Below are 21,272 nucleotides of genomic sequence, written 5' to 3' on the forward strand. Positions count from 1 at the left end.
TGAGGCAGGGAGTTTTTGGCTGCAGAAACAGGGGCTGAAGCTCTGCCTCTGTCCTGGAGGGGCAGAGGCATGGGAAGAACGAGGTCCTCAGGCATTCCAGCCGGGAAGGAGCCCCCAGGCTGAGGTGCCCTGGATGCAGGCAGCAGGGCTGGCAGAGCCCCGCTGATGTGACTGTGCAGAAATCAGAGATGTGCCTGGCTCACAGAGCTGCTGCCAAAGGCACTGGGCTCCGTGTGCCCTTTGTGTCCTCCCTGTCACCTGGAAGGGCTGACTGAGTCCTCCTCCTCCTCCCAAAGGGCTGCCTGGAGCAGAAACCAGGGGGAAGTCTTCGTTTTAAGGTGCCTTTTTTGTTCCCCTCACGTGTTCTGCGTCCACCTGCCTGGGAGATGGGTGAGGGAAGGACATGTTTCTTACATTGGGCTTTCCTGGGGCATCTCAAAAAATTCACCAGAGCTGAAAAGGGGCTGAGGCTGGAGAAAAGGAGCTCAGGAGGGACCTTGTGGCTCTGCACAACTCCCTGACAGGAGGGGACAGCCAGGGGGGCTCGGGCTCTGCTCCCAGGGCACAGGGACAGGACAAGGGGAGATGGCCTCAGGCTGGGCCAGGGCAGGCTCAGGGGGGACAGCAGCAGGAATTTCCCCATGGAAAGGCTGCTCAGGCCTTGGCAGTGCCCAGGGAGGGTGGAGATGTCCAGGGAATTCCTGGATGTGGCACTCAGTGCTCCAGGCTGGGGACAAGGTGGGGATTTTGGGCACAGGTTGGCCTTGGTGGTCCTGGAGGTGTTTTCCAACCTCAAGGATTCTGTGATTCTGTGTATTTATTTGAATTCTCCCACGCTGATGATTTTAAGAAAGTGTCTGGAGTTCAGAGCTCCTGCTCTGGTGTCTGGGGCTGCTGTGGACACTCCTGCTAAGAGAACAACGTTGTATGGCAGCAGGTAGAGAAAATTCAGCTTTTCTGCACCTCCTCAGACTAGGCACTGAGCATCTGGGGCTGTTTGACAGCTCCCTCGGGGCTCTTGTCCTTACACAAGTTTGGGATCCAGACACCCCTGAAGCAGGGGGAGCTGGAGGTGTCCAGGGCCTGGGAGGGTCTGTGCCCTGTGGGAGCTCATCCTTTGAGGTGAGAAACCAGGAGTGGTGGTCCCAGAACCTCCTCAGCTGGCCCTGCCTTGGCTGGGGGAGGAGCTGGAGAACACAGAGCAGCTTGTTCCCCGCGGCTCCTGGGTGACAAAGGCTCTTCCATCGGGGCTGGCGCTGCTTTGTGAGGCTGTGAGTGAGTAACCAGCCAGGCCAGTGTGTCACTGCTCTGCTGGGCCGACCTCTCCCAACCCAGCTCCTGTTGCTCAACCGGCTGGTGATTCACAGCTCTGCCCCAGAGAGCCTCAGGGCACCTCTGCAGCCTGCTGTTGCAATTCCTGCTGCTCAGCTGTCCCTGCAAAGCTCAGGAAGAGGCTGCCAGGTCCTGCTGGCTCTCCCTTTACGCCTCATTCCTCCTAATTTGGTAATTTCTCCTCGTCACAGATCAGTGTCCTCTGGGGATCAGGACAGAAGGTCCTGGAAAGATGTGGAGGGGAAAGTTGTGGGAGCTGTTCCACCTCTGCCTGCACATCTCCAAGTGTCCCAGTCCTGCAGCCACGGTCTCCTGACTGAGCCACCAAAGGTGTCTTTGTCCTTGGTCAGGCATCTCCGGAGGGATTGCTTCCCTCCCAGGATAACACTGAACAATTTAACACAAGGGTCAGCCTTACACAACGGACAGAAAACACTTTGTCTGGCTTGCAGAGGGATATGTGAGATTCTCAGCAGGAAATTCTTCCTGGAAAAGGTGGTCAGGCATTGGAAGGGGCTGCCCAAGGAGGTTTGGAGATGTCCATGGAAGGCCTGGATGTGGCACTCAGTGCCCTGGCCTGGTGACAAGGTGGGCACAGCTTGGATTGGGAGGTCTGGGAGGACATTTCCACCCTCAAGGATTCTCTGTGGTTCCAGTTCCTCTCCAGGATCCCACAGACAACCTCTCATGAAGTGTTGGAGTCCACAAAGGAGCTGTCTAGGACACAAGGCTCCTGTAATCAGAACTGTGAACATCCAGAGCTGCCAAACCTGCCAGCAGTGCCTGGAGCCACCTGCCCGTGGTCCCCAGTGGGGCTGAGTGACAGTGGCAGTGCCATGGAGCTCTCCACAGGCACTGGAGCTCTGCTCAGCCACAGGAGGAAGTGTTTGGCTGGAGCAAAGTGCTAAAAATAACCTGGCGCTGTGAGGCCGCAGACTCTGCGTGTGCTGTGTCAGCACTGGGGCTGCTGCTGGGACAGGGACAGGGACAGAGGCCACTGTGCCCCCTGCCAGCGGGGCCAGCTCTGCCTGCACACCCAGCACAGCACAGCCAGGGCACACACCCTGCTCTGTGCTCAGAGCTGGGCCTGGGGATGGGGCACGGCCCGTGGGAAACCTTTCCACAGAGTCCCTGAGGTTGGGAAAGAGCTCCCAGACCTTCCAATCCAACCTGTCACCGATCCCCACCCTGTCCCCAGAGCGCTGAGGGCCACCTCCAGGGATTCCTGGGACACTCCAGGGATGGGGATCCAACCCTCCCTGGGCACTGCCAAGGCCTGAGCAGCCTTTCCCTGGGGAAATTCCTGCTGCTGTCCCCCCTGAGCCTGCCCTGGCCCAGCCTGAGGCCATCTCCCCTTGTCCTGTCCCTGTGCCCTGGGAGCAGAGCCCGAGCCCCCCTGGCTGTCCCCTCCTGGCAGGGAGTTGTGCAGAGCCACAAGGTCCCTCCTGAGCTCCTTTTCTCCAGCCTCAGCCCCTTTCCAGCTCCTCACCCTCTCCTGGGGCTCCAGTCCCTTCCCCAGCTCCTGTAGGTGTCCCTTGTCAGGAGGGGCCCAGAGCTGTCCCCAGCACTGGAGGTGTCCCAGCAGTGCCAGCACAGGGGACAGGTGGCCCTGCTGCCACCCCAGAGCTGACAGTGGCCTTTTCCCCACCTGGGCACACCTTGGCTCCTGTCCAGCCACTAGCACAGCTCCCCCAGAGCCTTTTCCAACCTTTCAACCCCTCATGAGTTAACTCATCCTGCAAACAGTGGGAAATTATTGATAGCAGGATACTTAATTATGAGAGCAAACTGCAGTTGGCAAAAAGCTGGATCATACCACGGGACAGTTTCAGATTCAGCGTGAGAGGCCTGTGCAGAACCTGCGATGGGGAGTCTCCAGATTATCCAGTGCCTTCAGTGGTGGCTCCACAGCATGGCTCTTGCAAGAAAGTTTGCTCCCCTGTGTGGGAAGAGCAGGAGAGGTGAGAGAATTCCTCATGTCCTGGTTTCCACAGTCTCCACTGCAAACACATCAGGTGCAGGAGGTCCTCGTGCTGAGTCAGCACCAGAGCCATCCCCTCCAGCTCATCCTGGGAATGCTGCTGGATGAGAGGCTGGACACACTCTGGCTGTGTGAAATCTCCCAATCCTGGGCTAATATCCCAGTGTGGGCAGCAGGGAGGGGACATTGTGCCCCTGTGCTCAGGTGAGCCCTCACCTGCAGAGCTGCCCCAGCCCTGGGGACAGCAGCACGAGGAGCTGCTGTCACAATCAGGGCACAAAAAGATCCTCACTCGTCAAGTCGAGAGAAGTGAGGAGAGAAAGTTCATTCTGATTTGGGGTTTTTATAGGGTTTGGGAATTGTTCAGGGACTGGGGGATGAGAGGAACACCTCTCTGTCCCTAGTGGCCAACTCAGAAGTCTCAGTTTGCCTTTCCCCCTGGAAGGAATGCACATTTACAACACATCAGCCTTTAGTTTTGTTCCGTGGGTCAGAAAGCTCCAGTCTAAGAATAAAAACACATCGGAAGGCTGAAAATCAGGGTGACAACCTGGAGCTGCTGCAGAGAGTCCAGAGGAGGCACTGAGGTGCCAGAGGGATGGAGCAGCTCTGGAGCCAGGCTGGGAGAGCTGGGGGTGCTCACCTGGACAGGAGAAGGCTCCAGGGAGAGCTCAGAGCATCTTCCAGGGCCTAAAGGGGCTCCAGGAGAGCTGCAGAGGGACTGGGGACAAGGGCTGCAGGGACAGGACACAGGGAATGGCTTCCCAGTGCCCAGGGCAGGGCTGGATGAGCTCTGGGGCAGGAATTGTTCCCTGGCAGGGTGGGCAGGGCTGGCACAGGGTGCCCAGAGCAGCTGGGGCTGCCCCTGGATCCCTGGCAGTGCCCAAGGCCAGGCTGGACACTGGGGTTGGAGCACCTGGGACAGTGGGAGGTGACCCTGGGACAGTGGGAGGTGACACTGGGACAGTGGGAGGTGTCCCTGCCATGGCAGGGGGTGACACTGGATAGGCTTTGATGTCCCTTCCCACCCAAACCTTTCCACAATCCCCGCAGTCTCCGGTTTCCAGCGCCGCTCCCGCCGCCATCCCCTCAGGCCTCTCTGCCCCCTCACGCCTGCGCCGCCAGGGGGCGCCTCCTGCCCCGCCCGCGCTCCGCCCCCCGCCATGACGTCACTCCGCCGGCAGGGGGAGGAGGCGAGAACAGCCAATGGGAGCACGGAGACCGCACGGAGGGGGCGGGGCTTCCGCCGGCGCAAGGGCGGGGCCGCCGGGTTCGCGCGGCCGCTGGTGACGTCATCACTCGGGGGTTGTGCGGAGCCGCGGGGAGGGAGCGGGGCAGAGCGAGGAATGTCGGAGGGCTGGGCCCAAAAATGCCATCTCTCCCTGCTCTTTGTGTAGGGAGCCATTCCCTGGGTCCTGTCCTTGTCCCCAGTCCCTCTGCAGCTCTCCTGGAGCCCCTTTAGGCCCTGCCAGGGGCTCGGAGCTCTCCCTGGAGCCTTCCCTTCTCCAGGTGAGCACCTCCTGCTCTCTAGGTGCTCTTTAGCTCCGTGCATTCCTCTGGACTCTCTCCAGCAGTTCCAGCTCCTTGTGCTGTTGTCCCCAGGGCTGCGGCAGCTCTGCAGGTGGGCTCTCACCTGAGCACAGGGGCAAAGGGGCAGAATGCCCTCCATCTCTGCTGCCCACGCTGGGGGATCAGGGCCAGGGCACGTGCAGCCCCTCAGCCACCAACCAACACCCCAAGTCCTGCCCAGAGCTGCTGTCCCTCTGCTCCTCCGCAGCCTGGATCCAGCCGAGGGTTTGTTCCTACTCCGGTGCAGCACCAGCGCTTAGCCCCGTTCTACCCCACGCCATTTTCCGCTCCTGGCAAGCCCCACAAGCCAACTCGGGCTCCTAGGCCGCGCGGTGACGTCACCGGGCGGTGCGGGTGACGTCAGAGCGGCGTGCGCGCCCCCGGCGCGCCTGCGCGCTGCGCGAAGGCGGGGGAGGCGGCGCGCGCAGCCTCGGCAGCGCCTCTGAGGGAGAGCCCCGGCGGGAGAACCGGGAAAAAGCGGGGCGGAGCGGGGCCCAGCGAGCCGAGCGGAGCCGGGAGCAGCGCGGGGTTATGTGGGCGGGCGCCGCCGCCTCCCCGTGAGGAGCCGCGGGCCGCGCTCGAGGCCGCCCCGCCACAGGAAGCCATTTTGTGGGCCCCCTCCTTCTCCTCCTCCTCCTTCTCCTCCTCGTCGTCGTCGCTCTCTTCCTCCTCGCCCTCATCCTCCGCCGTCGCCGCCGCCCTCGGGAGCGGCCGGGCCCGCTGAAGGAGGCGGTGAGGAGGGCCGGCGGCGGCCGCCGCGCCCTCCCCTCATGGCGAAGAAAACCTACGACCTGCTCTTCAAGCTGCTGCTCATCGGGGACTCGGGGGTCGGCAAGACCTGCGTGCTCTTCCGCTTCTCCGACGATGCCTTCAACACCACCTTCATCTCCACCATCGGTCAGTGCGATTTTTTTTGGTTTTTTTTCGGTTTCCTCCCAGCGGGGTCGCCGCTGTAATCCCCCCCCACCCAGCTCCGTGTGTGTGTGTGTGTGTCACCCTCGGTGTTCACCCGTGTCACCCCGCTCCTTCCCAGGGATCCCCTGGATTATCGCCAGCCCCTTGGGGACCCATCGAGAATCCTTTCTCCCCAGCTCCGTGTTTGTGTCACCCTCATACCCCACTCCTATACCCTCCCCAGGGACACGCTTGTGTCCCTCCAGGACCTTCCTGTGTCACCCCATTCCCGTGTCACCCGTTGTGTCCCCACCCCGTCCCGGTGCCGTGGCGCAGGACGCGGCTGCAGGGTTGGGTTGGCTTGGGTTGGGTTGGGTTGGGTTGGGTGTCACCACGCTTCTGGGTGACCCTGAGCGACCCTCGCTGTTCCCCCCGCGGTGGCAGCGCTGGCGGCTTGTCCCCCGCCTGGTCCCTTCCATCAGCGTTAATCCCCGCAGGATCCCCGGTCCCCCGTGGATGTGGCTCAGAAACCATCGCGCTCGTGGGTGGGGTGTGTTTTCTCGCCCGACAAAACTGTCCTTCTCCCCCTTTTGGCCGGTCTCCTGTCACTCCTTTCCTCGCAGAGCAGCTCCTGAGCCGCTGTGACATGGTGAAAGTGGCTTTGCCTTTTCCGTGCCGTGGGATACCCAGTATCCTGGGTATCACAGGATTTCGTTTGCCTCCTCTCGAACGTCTTGTTTTGCAGATGAAGAGTTCAGTCAGCAGCTTCTCACCTTCTTGGTGACTGGCTCTGGAAATTCGGGGTAATTCCTGTCTCAGCTTTCTTGCAGCACTCACTAGTGTAAGGCGTGCTGATATCCATATCTGGATTAAAAAAAATGATATTGTAGGGATTGAACTGGATCTGAGTTATGTGTTTGCTATAAATCCCTTAAATCACCGGTCAAGCAGCTGTTCACTGAGAGAACCTGAAGTGTCAGTGTAGATCTTAGGGCTGGGTGTGAGTTCACCCCCGTGCACTTCCTCCTCCGTGTTGAAACATCACCCAAAAATTGCACCGGAGTCTGTTAACACTTAAAAACACCCTCTTAAGCGAGGCTTGGGAAATTCAAAGTGAAAGAAAGTATCTTTGGCACAACTAAGTGTGGAGAAGACCCTAAAACCTCTTAGGGTCTCAACTCCTGGTTTGGCTGAATTTTTTTGGGGGGGACTGGGAGAGAGTTGTCGATGTTTTCCCTCGCCGTGGCTCTGGGAGGCCACACGGGTTTGCTGCTGTGGCCAGGGTGTATTTTGGCCCTGCCTGGCAGCTCCTCGCTGGGATCACATGACATTCCTTGCCTTTGGAGCTCGTTGGGAAGGTTTATTCCAATGCCCAGAGTTAAAAATAGTCAACGTCATAGTTGAGGAGTCAGCGGGCGCACGGTGGCTCCGGACAACTCGTGCTTTTAATAATTAGGAATTCGGTGATGAGCATTAATTGTTGGTCTGACTCTGCAGTTTTGGGGCCTTCAAGAGGAGTAGCACCGAGCTGTGCACGTGCTGATTTTGGGAGTGTTTCTCACCAGTCACACCAGGGGCTGTTTGTTTCTGGAGTGCCTGAACTGGCAGGAAGAGGTGTTTTTTTTTTATCCCCTGAATTCTGAGCTGAAGTTCTGGTGATGGTAGCAGCTGTGTGTACACCCTTTGGTTACTATTTGGTGTGTCAGGTTTGTGTCTTCACCGTGGGGTTTGGCAGGTGTTGGGGTACAAATCGATTTTTTTATGTGGTGTTGAACTGCTCAAAGATGCTTTAAATGTGTCGTTCCCATAGTCTTTCCATGAACTGATGTGGAAACCTGCAGGGAGGTGTCCTGTGCAGACAGCTGAAAGGGAACCTCTCCATTAACACCTTGGGGAAACAGCCCATCCATGAGGGAAAAATCCAAATCCCTGAGTTATCCAGGTCCACTCCATTCTCTCTGCGTTATTCCAGCTGCTGCAGCGATGTGGCTGAAAATGGGATTTCAAATTCCCACAGGTGACAGGAGCCTGTCACACTGCCCCCAGGCTAGTGACACTCCAGGAGCCTGGAGAGGGGCTTTCCATGGACATCCCTGCTCTGGGAAATCCCAGCTCTGCTTGGTTTTGGAGCTGGAAGAGCAGAGAGTTTCGGGGAAAACCTGCGGTGGGGTGTTTGACCTGTAGCAACGAGGAAATGTGGTTTGCAAAGCCCTTGTGTACACAGTGGGTGACTGGATCCTTGGCTGAGGCTCTCCTGTGTTTGAATAACCCCAGCAGCTCTGATCCCTGCCTCTGGGTTTGCTCAGAGCTCCACCAGCAGCCTGGGATACGTGTGAGATATCCTGGAGTGGTTGCTGGGGGCTGGAGGCAGGGAGTGGTTCGTGGAATCCCAGAGTGGTTTGGGTGGGAAGGGACCTCAGAGCCCACCCAGGGCCACCCCTGTGCCATGGACAGGACCCTAAATCCCACCCAGTGTCACCCCTGTGCCATGGACAGGACCCTAAATCCCACCCAGTGCCACCCCTGTGCCATGGAAAGGATCCTAAATCCCACCCAGTGCCACCCCTGCCATGGAAAGGACCCTAAATCCCACCCAGTGCTACCCCTGTGCCATGGACAGGACCCTAAATCCCACCCAGTGTCACCCCTGTGCCATGGACAGGACCCTAAATCCCACCCAGTGTCACCCCTGTGCCATGGACAGGATCCTAAATCCCACCCAGTGTCACCCCTGTGCCATGGACAGGACCCTAAATCCCACCCAGTGCTACCCCTGTGCCATGGACAGGACCCTAAATCCCACCCAGTGCCACCCCTGTGCCATGGACAGGACCCTAAATCCCACCCAGTGCCACCCCTGTGCCATGGACAGGACCCTAAATCCCACCCAGTGCCACCCCTGTGCCATGGACAGGACCCTAAATCCCACCCAGTGCCACCCCTGTGCCATGGACAGGACCCTAAATCCCACCCAGTGCCACCCCTGCCATGAAAGGATCTTAAATCCCACCCAGTGCCACCCCTACCATGGAAAGGATCTTAAATCCCACCCAGTGCCACCCCTGTGCCATGGAAAGGACTCTAAATCCCACCCAGTGCCACTCCTGCCATGGACAGGATCCTAAATCCCACCCAGTGTCACCCCTGCCATGGCAGGGTCACCTCCCACTGCCCCAGGGTCGCCTCCCACTGTCCCAGGGGCTCCAACCCCAGTGTCCAGCCTGGCCTTGGGCACTGCCAGGGATCCAGGGGCAGCCCCAGCTGCTCTGGGCACCCTGTGCCAGCCCTGCCCACCCTGCCAGGGAACAATTCCTGCCCCAGATCCCATCCCAGAAGCCATTCCCTGTGTCCTGTCCCTGCAGCCCTTGTCCCCAGTCCCTCTGCAGCTCTTCTGTAGCTTCCCTTCAAGCACTAGAACTCTCAGGCTTTAATTTGTAAGGAAAAGAAAGATCTCTGGGAATATTGGAACTGGTCTCTGTCTAAGGAGCATGCTTGGGGAAGAGGTTTTAAGGTTTTAAATCTCTAAAACCAAAGCTCTGGGTGAGATGTGAGGGAAGACACACGAACAGAACATTTCTGCTTCACAGTGGTAACTCCTGTTCTCCTCACATTTCACCTTTGCCCGTTGGCTAATCCTGCTCCTGCTGGGATCTAACTCCCTGTCCCCGTCATTTGCCATCCTCTCACTTTGCCTTTGAGTCACTCCAATCTAATATTTCCTGCTAAAGCAGCAGTTAAGCTCCTGGATGTGCCCAGGTGCCCGAGTGAGTGATTTCACTGCCCCATCTCGGGCGCTATAAATATTCCAGATGGCATTTCTGCCAGAAATCCCAGAGTCATGCTCACCTCCCTGGAGGGAGCAGGGCCTCAGCCTCCAGCACTGCCCTGCTCTTTGCAGGTACAAAAAGGAATGGATCTTGGAAGGTTTAATCCATCACAAAACTTTTAAATTTAACTGTTCTTCGGCCGTTTTCCCGTGCAAAACTCCTTTTTATGGTATTTGGTTTTGAGGATTGTGGTCACTTGTCAGTCTTGCTCTAGGGATGTTCCTGGCTGGGTGAGAGCTCCTCATTTTAGTGCTCTCCCTGCTGCAGCTCTTACCACCAGCAAATTGTCTTTATTTCAAATATTAAAAACATTAGGGTGAGTAACTTCCAGGCAGCGTATCCTTGAGATCTTCATTTTTAATATCTTTTTTATTGGCGTTCAGTGTGTCAGGTTGGTGGTGGTTTGAAGTGAGCTGTGGCTGAAGGATCCAGAAAGGAGCTGTGCACATTTGGTGGAGCTCCTCAGGGCCCAGCCTTTGGCACCTGGGAACAGGTAAAGGAGGGAAGGAGGGGAAACTCTTCTGGCTGCTGAAAAATCTGAATTTTTTAAGCCAGAACTGAGCCTAAGCATGTAATCACTGTTGTCTGACTAAGTCCAATGCAAATGAAGATGAGTCACAAAAAAAAAAAAAAGTTTTCCCATGAAATCTCCTTTCCAGCTCAGGAGAACAAAGGGTGTGTGAGTATTGGGAGGTTCCCTCCCACTGCTCCTGATGGAGGTAAAACTTCCTTGGAGCTCAGTTCCTCCTGGAAGTGCCAGTTGTGTGTTGTATTCCTGAGCTTTACTCACCTGGCTGCAAATCTACAAATCCAGAGATTAAAAAAAACACTGATTTTTGAGGTCTGGGTTGTTTTGAACACAACCAAAGCTGTGCTAGGAGCGTGCAAAACTGTTACTTTAAAAGTGAAAGTTCAGAAGAACTATTTGGATTAATTATTGTTTTTTTTAATTATTTCTTTTGCTTTTGTTAGAAGCTGGTTTGACTTGGAACCACTTGCTTTCAAATGGCTTCATATTGGCACATTGAAGCAGTGAAGTTTTTAAAAATGAGCCCTCAAGTGTTAAATCCAAATTTTTTGTGCGTCCTGGGAGAATTTTTTCACTCAGAATTGTGACATATTAATGTCAGACAGAAGGAAGCATCCCCCAGGTAAAGAATGGGGAAAAACTTGCCAGATTTTAGGAAACTGGTGGTGGTTGGAATGGTGAAGATGCTGTTGCTGTGCAGGGGATTGCAATGAAGTCTGAAAACCAAATAATTTCAGGATTCAAATGAAAAAAGGGTTACTGCAACAGTTGGAAGTGCTGCTTTCCCTGTTCCCAGAAGCTGTGGATGTCCCATCCCTGGAAGTGTTCCAGCCCAGGCTGGGCAGGACTTGGAGCAACGTGAAAAATCTCTCTGCCCATGGCAGTGGAGTGAAATGGGATAAGCTTTTCCCACCCAAAGCATTCCATGATTGTATCCCTGATTTTTTATTTTATTTTTTTTTTGTATCCTCCCTACAGGAGCAGCAGCAGGAACTGTGAGTTGTGTTCATGTTGTGGGCTCAGTCTGCTTCTGACTCCTGACACGGAGCAGATAAATTAACCAAAGGAAAATCCCACTAAACCCTGGCCCAGCAAAAAGCCCCTTGATCCCAACTCCTGCCCCTCGGGCAGCAGGAGAAGCCAGGGTCATTTCCACTTGGAGGTGGCTGTGCTGCAGAACTGGCTGCCAGGGGAATTCTGGAGGGGAAAAGATGAGTGGGTTCAGAATGAAAGCAGAAAATGGAAGTGAACGTGGAGCTGGGAGTTGGATGCTGTGCTCTGGATGCAGGCTGGAGCTCTGGAACCCCTCAGCTCTTAGCTCTGGAGGTTGGACAGGTATTGTTTGACCTGCAGAGGGGTTGTCCTCTCCTCTCCCTGCTGGGACAGCCAGGAGAAGAGTTACAGAGGGAGCTGGGCTTGTGTGATACTGTGTCAGGAGGGTGGTTTGCTTTTGGTTTTGTTTCATGGGGTGTTCTGTGTGCGAGTTTTGGGGGATTTTTTTTTATTTTTTCTCACGTGAATAATGAGCAGCAGTTTTTGCACACGCCTCCCAGAGCTGATGAGAAGCTGGGGCTGGCTGTGGTGAGGAGCTGAGGAACTGAGCTGGCTGGAAACTTCTTTGTGTAACGTGGCTGTTTTTTCAGCTGAGCTGGATCAGTTCCCTGATGGGGCTCCTTGCTTATCCTCCAGATCTGTGCTGGTGGAGTGACAGGGCAGCAGGGGCTTGGAGACAGCAGAGGAGGTGGTGTTTGTACTCAGAATTCCAGGATCATGGAGGCTGCAAGAGTCCTCCCAGCCAGTCCAAGCTGGGAGTGATCCTCACCTTGTCCCCAGAGCGCTGAGTGTCACCTCCAGGGATTCCTGGGACACTCCAGGGATGGGGATCCAAACTTCCCCCAAGGCCTGAGCAGCCTTTCCATGGGGAAATTCCTGCTGCTGTCCCCCCTGAGCCTGCCCTGGCCCAGCCTGAGGCCATCTCCCCTTGTCCTGTCCCTGTGCCCTGGGAGCAGAGCCCGAGCCCCGCTGGCTGTCCCCTCCTGGCAGGGAGTTGTGCAGAGCCACAAGGTCCCTCCTGAGCTCCTTTTCTCCAGGCTCAGCCCCTTTCCAGCCCCTCAGCCTCTCCTGGGGCTCCAGTCCCTTCCCCAGCCCCTGCAGGTGTCTCTTGTCAGGAGGAGCCCAGAGCTGTCCCCAGCACTGGAGGTGTCCCAGCACAGGGGCTCTCGAGGTGAAAATTCCCTTTCTGGTTGCAGTTCCACATTAACAACCCCCTTGGCTTTCCCTGCTCGCAGGATGAGACAAACCCAAACTGGGCTGGCTCCTCTCCTGCTGCTGTGGGTGCCTGGGGCAGAGCTGCTCCAGGAGGGACATGGACACTGCAGAGCTGCTTCCTTGGGGACAATCCTGTGCTGGCAGCTCAGACTCACGGGCAGCTGCTCCCCAAACGTGCTGAGCAGCAGCAGAGATGAGGAGTTGGGAAGTCACTGATGTTTTCTGGGATAATGTGTGTTCAGATTTGGAGCAGAGGCCTGTAGCTCCTTGTGACAGGCTGCAGGAAGTTTTCAGAGGCCAAACAAAATGTCTCTTGGTGTTGGTAGAGACTTGTCCATGAACTCATAAACTGGAACACTGCCTTGGTTTTAAGTAGCCAGTGATTAGTTTTGAGTGTCTTGTTGAGTGCTAAACACAACTGGGGGATGCAGAGAAGTGATTTCCTCTCGACTCCTTGGTTTATGTCTTTCAAAAGAAAATCTGTGATGCTCTTGCAGAAGATTTTCTTCCCTGTGAGGGTGGGCAGCCCTGGCACAGGTTTCCCTGCATCCCTGGAACTGCCCAAGGCCAGGTTGGATTTGGAGCACCTTGGGATAATAAAAGGTGTTCCTGCACATAGCAGGATGTGAAATGGGCTGAGCTTTAAGGTCCTTCCCACCCAAACCATCCTGTGATTCAACAATTCTCTTTATCCTGAGAAAACACTTGATCTCCCCCACTCTTAGATCAATACTGATATTTAATTACGAGATCGATTTGCAACCTATTGATGAAAACCTCATTAGAAGATAGGAAGAATCCAGCCTGACTGCAAGGCTTTTAGGCAGATGTTGTAGTCCAGCAGTGCTGCCTGTGAGGGGTTTTTTACCTTGGCAGGTTCCACTCCCTGTCCCTGCTCCTCCTCCCTGGGCCGTGGAAAACCAGCGTGTCCCTGCCTGTTCCTGGCCTGGAGAACCTCCAGAAGGATGGTGGCTGGCAGAGAGCTGCTCTGCCAGCAAAATTCATCCCACCTGAGCTTGAGAAAGGCCCAGACAGGACCCAGGAGCAGAGCAGCTTGCACAGATCCTCTGCCAGTGGCAGCTCCGCGATTTTTTTGACGGCACAAAGCAGAGAAGGATTTCTGTGTAACTCTTGTGAGGGGGGTAAGGTACTTCAGAAATGCTTTGTGAAAAACCAGCTTGGCACATTCCTGGTGCTGAGGGAATTCTCTGGCTGGCCCTGGAGAAGAGGGAAGAGACCAGAGCTGCTCTTGCAAGTTGTCTTGAACGTCTGGTGTTTCGGTGCAGCTCAGCTGTGTGGGTTTTCCTTTCTGTGTGGGTTTGACTGCACAAGTCTTGTGTGGGTTGAACTAAAGTCTCTGCGTGTTTTGCTTCTGTTCTGTAGCTAAAACAACTCCAGGCTTTCTCTCCCACTGGGGTTGTGACTGTTCTCTGTAACCTGCAGGAGAAACAGCCGGTTTGTGCCTTGCATTTCCAAAATGTGACTTAATGCTCCTGGAGAGATCCCTGCTTGCTTGAGAGCCCGTGGGTATGGAATTAGCCCAGTTATATCCATACCTGTACAGCTTTAACTCCTCAGGGATGCTTCTGAAACTGGTTGGATTCACTGAAGGTGTTGTTGGAGTAGGAGGAGTGCTGGAGATGGTCTTTGCCCAAAACCATGCCTGTGGTGTGGCATGCTGCTGTGTGCTGGGAGTTCCTTTGGTCCTTGAGGGGCTGGGGTCAGCATCGTGCTTGGGGAGGTTGAGATCTGACCTTCAGAACCCTTAAAAGCCGTGGCTCCAAAGCTGGGTGGTGCTCTGGTCAGTTCAGGTGTCACCTCGGCGTGTCCAGGTGGATGGCAGACCTGAGCTGGGTCAGGGTAAATCCAGCTTTCCATAAATCCACACACACTGGATTTGTGAGAAGTTCAGGAAAGCTGGCCTCTGTCATGGCTCATCTGCAGCTTGTAAGAGGAAACTTGCCTCTGTTTCCTGACAACACGTTGTACCTGGTCCCAAATCAGTTATTCCTGCCCCTGGGATGGTTTTATCTTGAGTGGGTCTCACCAGCATTGTCATCTTGTGATTTTCCATTTCCTTTCAGGTGCTCAGTTACTGACTTTGGGCACCTGGACACAGGAACTGAGCTCTTATTCATGTGCCAGGTGTCCCTGTTGTTCCTCACCACCAAAAATCCCCCTGGCAGGTGACTTCCCTGAGGGCACTGCACCGTTGTTACTGCAGTGCCACTGTCACTTGAGGTGTGGAGCCTCAGCAGGGATGTCTCATTGCTGGTCACAGGAGTCCCTCCAGTGCTCCTCATCCCTGGAATGTGCTGGGAAGTGCTTTCCTCTCCAGGGACTTTTTGATCTTCCCAGTAAACAACAAAATTACTTCGTTAATTATTTTAGTTACACAACTCTCTGGTGAAAGCAGAGGCAACTCGTGTCTAGTTCAGGGATTTGTGCTTCCTCTTGGTGTGTCCAGGACAGCGTGGCCCAGGAATTTCAGTTCTCTAGGAAGTCTGCTGCATCTCATTCCTGTTTCAGTGAGCAGAAATGTTGTGTGTTCTGTCACAGGGGCTCAGAAACTCCACCTGCAACAGCATTAGACTGGCAGTGTCCCCAGCCCCAGGGCGGTGTCCCCAGCCCCAGGGCGGTGTCCCCAGCCCCAGGGCAGTGTCCCCAGCCTCAGAGATGTGTCCCCTTGTGCCCAAGACCTTGACCCAGCCATACAGCAAGAAGATGGAGCTGCCTGGGTTTGGGTCATGGAATGCCAGAATGGATTGGGTTGGAAGGAACATTTAAGTTCCTCTTATTCCACACCCTGCCCTGGGCAGGGGACACTTTCCTTTGTCCCAGGTTGTTCCAAGCTCCAGTCCAAGCACAGACTGTGTCAGAGAACATCATCAGGCTCCACAGGAAAAGGGCTGAGGTTGCAGCAGAGCTCTGCCAGCAGCTGGAGCAGTTTGGTCTCAGGGTGCTAAACCACAGTGCTGACAGCCCCTGTGTCACCTCTGACAGCCCCTGTGTCACCTCTGACAGCACCTGCACTGGCTCAGAGCAGAGCTTCTCACCCCACCTCTGTCCCCTGCTCCTTCTGCCTCTCACTCAGCTGCAGGGTTAGAAGCTCACTCAAAACTGGTGGCCACTATCAGAAGCTCTGAGGATCATAAGGAGACCTCATCCAGCAGGAATCTCTTTTCCTGGCTGCAGGGCTTTGGATGGAATCCAGAGCAGCTCAGGGAAATGGGCTCTCCCCACCTCAGCTCCTGTGCTGGCACCCAGGAGCAGCAGCAAGGCTGAGGCAGCCCCTGGAGCACAGATTTTGTGGCTGGCACCTCCCAGCAGAGCTGTGTTAGTTTGGGTTCTCTGAGGGCTGCAGTGGCGGCAGCAGCACCTCTGTGCATTTCTGCTCCAGTCACACACCACCTGCAGCACCACTGTTCCCCAATAGCCAGATCAAGTTTTCCCTGTTACAATCAGTGTTGGCCTCCTTTTGTCCTCAGCACCAGAGCCTAAAGGGGCTCCAGGAGAGCTGCAGAGGGACTGGGGACAAGGGCTGCAGGGACAGGACACAGGGAATGGCTTCCCAGTGCCCAGGGCAGGGCTGGATGGGCTCTGGGGCAGGAATTGTTCCCTGGCAGGGTGGGCAGGGCTGGCACAGGGTGCCCAGAGCAGCTGGGGCTGCCCCTGGATCCCTGGCAGTGCCCAAGGCCAGGCTGGACACTGGGGTTGGAGCCCCTGGGACAGTGGGAGGTGACCCTGGGACAGTGGGAGGTGACCCTGGGACAGTGGGAGGTGACACTGGGGCAGTGGGAGGTGTCCCTGGGACAGTGGGAGGTGACCCTGGGGCAGTGGCAGGTGACCCTGGGGCAGTGGGAAGTGTCCCTGCCATGGCAGAGGGTGACACTGGATGAATTTTGAGGTCCCTTCCCACCCAAACCACTCTGAGGTTCTGGGAACCTTCCTGTAGAATGCAACAAACTGAAAACTCCAAATGAGGCTCGGCCTCCAGTGCTGCCTCAGGAGATGGCAATGTTTTGGGTAGCAAGAAATTTTGATTCTAAGTGTGTTGTGTGAGATTCTTCCACTTGTTGCCACAGTTTCAAGGCACATGATTCCTGTTTATCAGGCTTTTTTTTTTTTTTTATTCTGTGAGTTTAATGAGGCTGTTCCAATATCAATAACAGCTAAAAAAAGGTGATAAAACTTCCTGATAAATGTGATGCTTTGGGGCAATATCATAACAACGAGCTTTTATTTCAAGGTTTTTCCCTGCTGATGAACTTGAGAGCTCTGCCACTCCTCAGTTCTGGAGAACTTAGAGCTTGTGTGGAAACATCTGGTGCTCCAACACTTGACCTCCAAGAGCTGCAGGATCTCTCATGGTCACATTGTGCCATCCCTGGGGTGTAGGAATTACCTTACAGACCCCTAGAACTTGGTGTAAACCAAAATCAGAACCTGCTGCTGAGGGGGGTCAGTGAAGGAGAGGTTTTTTCTGATGTGTGACATGCTGTTTTGGTACACCCTGTTGAGTGTATCGAGTGTTGGAGGGGACATCCTGCAGAAAAACTGGACACAGCAGTGTCCTGGAGGCTGTGGAGGTCACAGGTGTGTCCTTCAGCAGCCATTCCCTGGTGGCAATGTCACCCAGGCAGGGCTGGCTGCCAGCCTGTCCCCAGCCCTTTGTGAGCAGGGATGATGTGAGGTCACATGTGGGGTGGCAGTGCTGGTGCCAGCAGTGACAGAACTGAGCAGCCTGCCTTGGGACACTCTCAGAAATAATGGGCTTCTTCTGTGCTTGGAAGAACACAAACAGGTTTTCCAGCAGTAACTCACCCTTTTGGAGCATCCTGGCCCAGGGGAAAGTGTCCCTACCCATGGAACAAGGATGAGCTGGGAGATCCTTCCCAAACCAACCCATCCTGGGATTCAGTGATTCCATGACAGGGAATCGAGTGGCTGAATCCTTTCAGCACCTCCTCTTTGCTAAAGCTGCTGCTTTTCTGAATGAATCCCTTCATTGATGTGTTATCTGTCTTGTCCATCTGCTGAGTATAAATTAATCAGGGTAAGTGTTAACTTGAATTGTATTTTTATGTCATTGGAGGGCAAAATTTACCGTTGCAGCAAGTAGTGACAAATTCTGTGTTTCATAAATAGCAGGCTGTGTGAAAGCAGCTTCGTGTGCTGTATTTATTTTCTAGCGAACAAATATAGCTGAAGTAGGGTGAGACATGCCTGAAAACTGATTTAATGGGCTGTAATTGAACTTGAACATATTTAATTCATGTCCTTGGTGGTTTAGAGTAGAATTCCAATTGCAGACTGGGCTGTCTGGAGGCCAGACTTTTCCCTGCTGGGATTTGGGCGGTGGGACCTGGTGGGATTCATCAGGAGATGCAGCTCCTTCGTTGTGATGCCCTCCCTAAAAACCAGGGAACTGCTGAAGGTGCCTGGAGCAGAGATAATTGAGTCTGTTGGAAAATGAAAGATGGAATGGCAGGGAATTAAATCAGCCCTCAAACCTGGAATGAACTGACACTGAGCAGAGGTTCCTGCTGCATGGGAACAGCTCTGAAGGAAGTTCTGTTTCTTGCTAGAGCTTCATTTCCTTTTTTTTTTTTTTTTCCCCCCTTAGTACCTTATGAATAAAAACCTTATTGTCTCTCTTGTCTCTTGGAATGCATAAAACATCACTAAAATCGTTCCTTTGTTCCTTTTCTTTTTGTTTTGTTTGTGGGAGCCTTGTGTAAGGTTGAGCTGCCGGAATAACAAAATGATCAAATTTCTTTTTTTTTTTTTTTTTTTTCTGGAAGAAATAACTGCTTGTGTTGAAGCTGTGGTCCGGGGGACCTTAGTGACAATGTAGGTGGTGTGTGACCCCACAGTGATTGTGCACACAGATATTTCCAAGGGGGATGGTGACAGACTCTGCTCAGTGCTGCCAGTGACAGCACCAAGGAGCAATGACCAGGAACTGGGACACGAGGAGTTCCTCCTCCACGTGGGAAGAGCTTCTGTTGATTTGTTAAAAAAATATGGATATTGATCTAATACCAATATCCAACTCTGACAGACAAAGACTCTCTAACAGTTTGAAGTTAGAAAGTGTGTGTTTATTACATTTAAAATTATAAAGTGTGTGTTTATCACGACGCCGGGCAGAGTAATAAACTCCCAAATACACACCACAATTTACAGATGATCACAGGGTCTTTTTATGTCCAAAAGTGTGGAATACCCAAAACACAAATGCATATTCATGACTCTGCTCCATCCCATTTCTCGCTTCGTATGGTAATTAGCCAAAAAGCAATTAGTCTGTTCTTTGAAATGGGTCGGTGGTCCTTTTTAGGGGGTGGGGTCTCAAAATGATGAAGTAAGATGCGTCTTCCTCGCTTTGCCTTTTTAACCTTTTAGTGTTGGTGACACCTGGATCCTGTTTTCTCAAGACTCTCTGATTTATGATCACATTGTGTTCTTGGGGTCTATTGATTAAGGTCTCCTGATTTATCGGTTCCTTAAATCCAGCTTATGTTAAAAAAAAGGAAGTTTCAATGTAAAAGGGGAGTCTACGTCAGCAAGTCCACGTTTACTTTAACTAAAGTCCTTAATTCTTTAAAATTAATATCTCATTGTCCACGGAGGGTGACCAAACCCTGGAACATCTGCCCAAGGAGACTGTGGAGTCTCCCTCTCTGCAGATGTTTCAGGTGGCTCTGGTTGGACTGGAGGATCTCCAGCCCCCCAAAAAATCTGGAATTCTCTCTGAACCTCAGTTGTTGGCATTCTGAGCTGGTGGAAGTGGCTGTCCCAGCACTTGGGAGATGCTCCATTTTATGGGAAATGCTCCAGAGCCTGGTTATCTCCTGGACTTTGCCCAGGCACTGATCCAGAGAATGCTGGCTCAGGAATCAAACCAGCAGATCAAAAATTGTGCCACGAAGCCTTGGCCCACTGGCTGAGGCCTGGGCACTGCAGGTGGCTGCTGTGGGACATGCTCAGCAGTCCCTGGAGTGTGGGACAACCACACTGTCCCAGCTGGAATCACCAGGGGTGTGTTTGTTAACCCCAAAAATGAGCATTTGAAGGAGCTGCCAGGGAGGTTTGGAGTGCCCAGCCCTGGAAGTGTCCATGGAAGGCCTGGATGTGGCACTCAGTGACCTGGGCACAGAGTGGAGTCGATCCTGAAGGGCTTTTCCAACCCAAAAAAAAATTCTGAGTTTCTCAGGTGTGGCTGTGGGTGCTCTTATCCCTTCCTGTGAACAGCTCGGGTTGAGCTGTTGGGGATTTAATTTAACTTCAGTCCCTTGAGTGTCCTTTCCCTCCTGCCCCTCTTTTGGGGGCTGCCACCTCTAACTAATGCTTTTAAGCTCACACACCTTAGTTCCTCCCTTGGAGGAGCTGCCACCTTCACTTCACAGAAAAATTGAAATTTATTTGCTAAGATTAGTACCAAATTCATCACTGGTAATGGGTGTCCAGATCAGTATTTAAATACCTGGAACTTGAGGTTGATGTGGAGCTCTTGGAAGACCCTGTGTGTCATCACTGAATAAAGAAGAGACATTTGGAAATCCCTCCCAAGGAGTGCCACAGGGACTTCCCCACCTCCTGATAATTTGGATTTTAACTCCAGGAGCGGGTTTGAACAGCATTTTTCATGGTCATCCATCCATCAAACGTGGCCAGTGGTGCTTGGAGATTGATACTCTGCTTCCCAACAGCCCTGGGCCTTCCCACACCTAAATGTGTGGATAAAATCTGTATTTTTTTAGAAGAAAAAAGTCACCTTCAGCTGATAAAAGGATTTACATCTGCAGATATCCAGTGTGTAATAGTCCAGGGTAAATGGACTTCTTGTTGGAGGGTGGAACAAAGGAGATCTCAGGGATTGTTCCTGGGAGTGATGAATATTTTAATTGAAGTGCTGAGCAGTGGAGATCCCCTGGAGGTGCTGTGTGGGGAACACGCTGCTCCCACCACTTCTGTCTCCTTGGTCACTTCGTATTTTTAATATTTTTTTTTATTATTATATTGCTGCCAAACGCTCTTAAAGAATTCTTGGCAGCAGCCTGACTTTTTGCAGTGACTTACCTCAGGTGGTAATTTGTGATTTTTAATACAAATCTCCAAAACTGTCACGGAGCAGGATTCAGGGAGATTTGCGGTGAGACAATTTTGCTGCCCTACATTTGCTGTGCTTCCCTCCAAAGGGCCAATAGCAGAGATCTCACAGCTCCTTTGCTGCTTTGATGGCAACCAGGAGCATTCCCAGATTGGAATTTCCACTTAGGAAAGTCTCCTTCACTCCTGGAGTTGGGAATCCTGCAGCTGGGAATCTCTGAATTGGATTTGTGTCGTTAGGACGATACGAGATGAGTTTGGGAGAATCCCCAAATTCTTCCAGCAGCGGAGATGTGGATGAATTCCCAGGCACCAGGTCACTGGATAACAACAACCTCCTATTGTCTGGGGAGGATTTGGAGTGGGGGGGACAGAACCAGAGTCCTGGATTTGTCACCAAAAGGATTTGTCACCAAAAGGATTTGTCACCAGAAGGATTTGTCACCAGAAGGATTTGTCACCAAAAGGAATATTCAGCCAGTCCTCCATGGGCTGGTCAGAGCTGGTTTGCACAAATCACATCTCCCTGTCCCCTGCTGGAGCTGTGTGACTGAGGCCCTCAGATGCATCCAGGAGGGGGAAATGTAGGTCACCCCTGTCTCACAGCACTGTCATCTGCTTCGTTAAGAATAGATTAATTGGGAGGAGACGATCTGGCTGCTGCTGCTGCCGCTCCCGTGCCGTGTCCTGCCTTCCCTCACCAACCCTGGGAGTGCTGTGGGATTGGGGAAAGTGGTGCTGGAAGGGCAGTTTTGTA

General features: G+C 53.6%; 1 protein-coding gene across 2 annotated transcripts in view; it reads left to right on the top strand.

The window, feature by feature from the left end:
- The first annotated feature begins 5,353 nt into the window (after positions 1-5,353).
- Positions 5,354-21,272, top strand: part of RAB10 (RAB10, member RAS oncogene family) — a 45,528-nt gene continuing 29,609 nt past the window's right edge. Inside the window, exon 1 of one of the 2 annotated variants that reach the window (XM_066314572.1) lies at positions 5,354-5,779. In XM_066314572.1, coding sequence (XP_066170669.1) covers positions 5,653-5,779 — 127 coding nt within the window. In that variant the 5' untranslated portion in view covers positions 5,354-5,652. The remainder of the gene's footprint in view (positions 5,780-21,272) is intronic. The other variant, XM_066314571.1, reaches the window with a different exon arrangement.

This window comes from Sylvia atricapilla, chromosome 3, assembly GCF_009819655.1.
Source record: "Sylvia atricapilla isolate bSylAtr1 chromosome 3, bSylAtr1.pri, whole genome shotgun sequence".
Lineage (NCBI taxonomy): Eukaryota > Metazoa > Chordata > Aves > Passeriformes > Sylviidae > Sylvia > Sylvia atricapilla.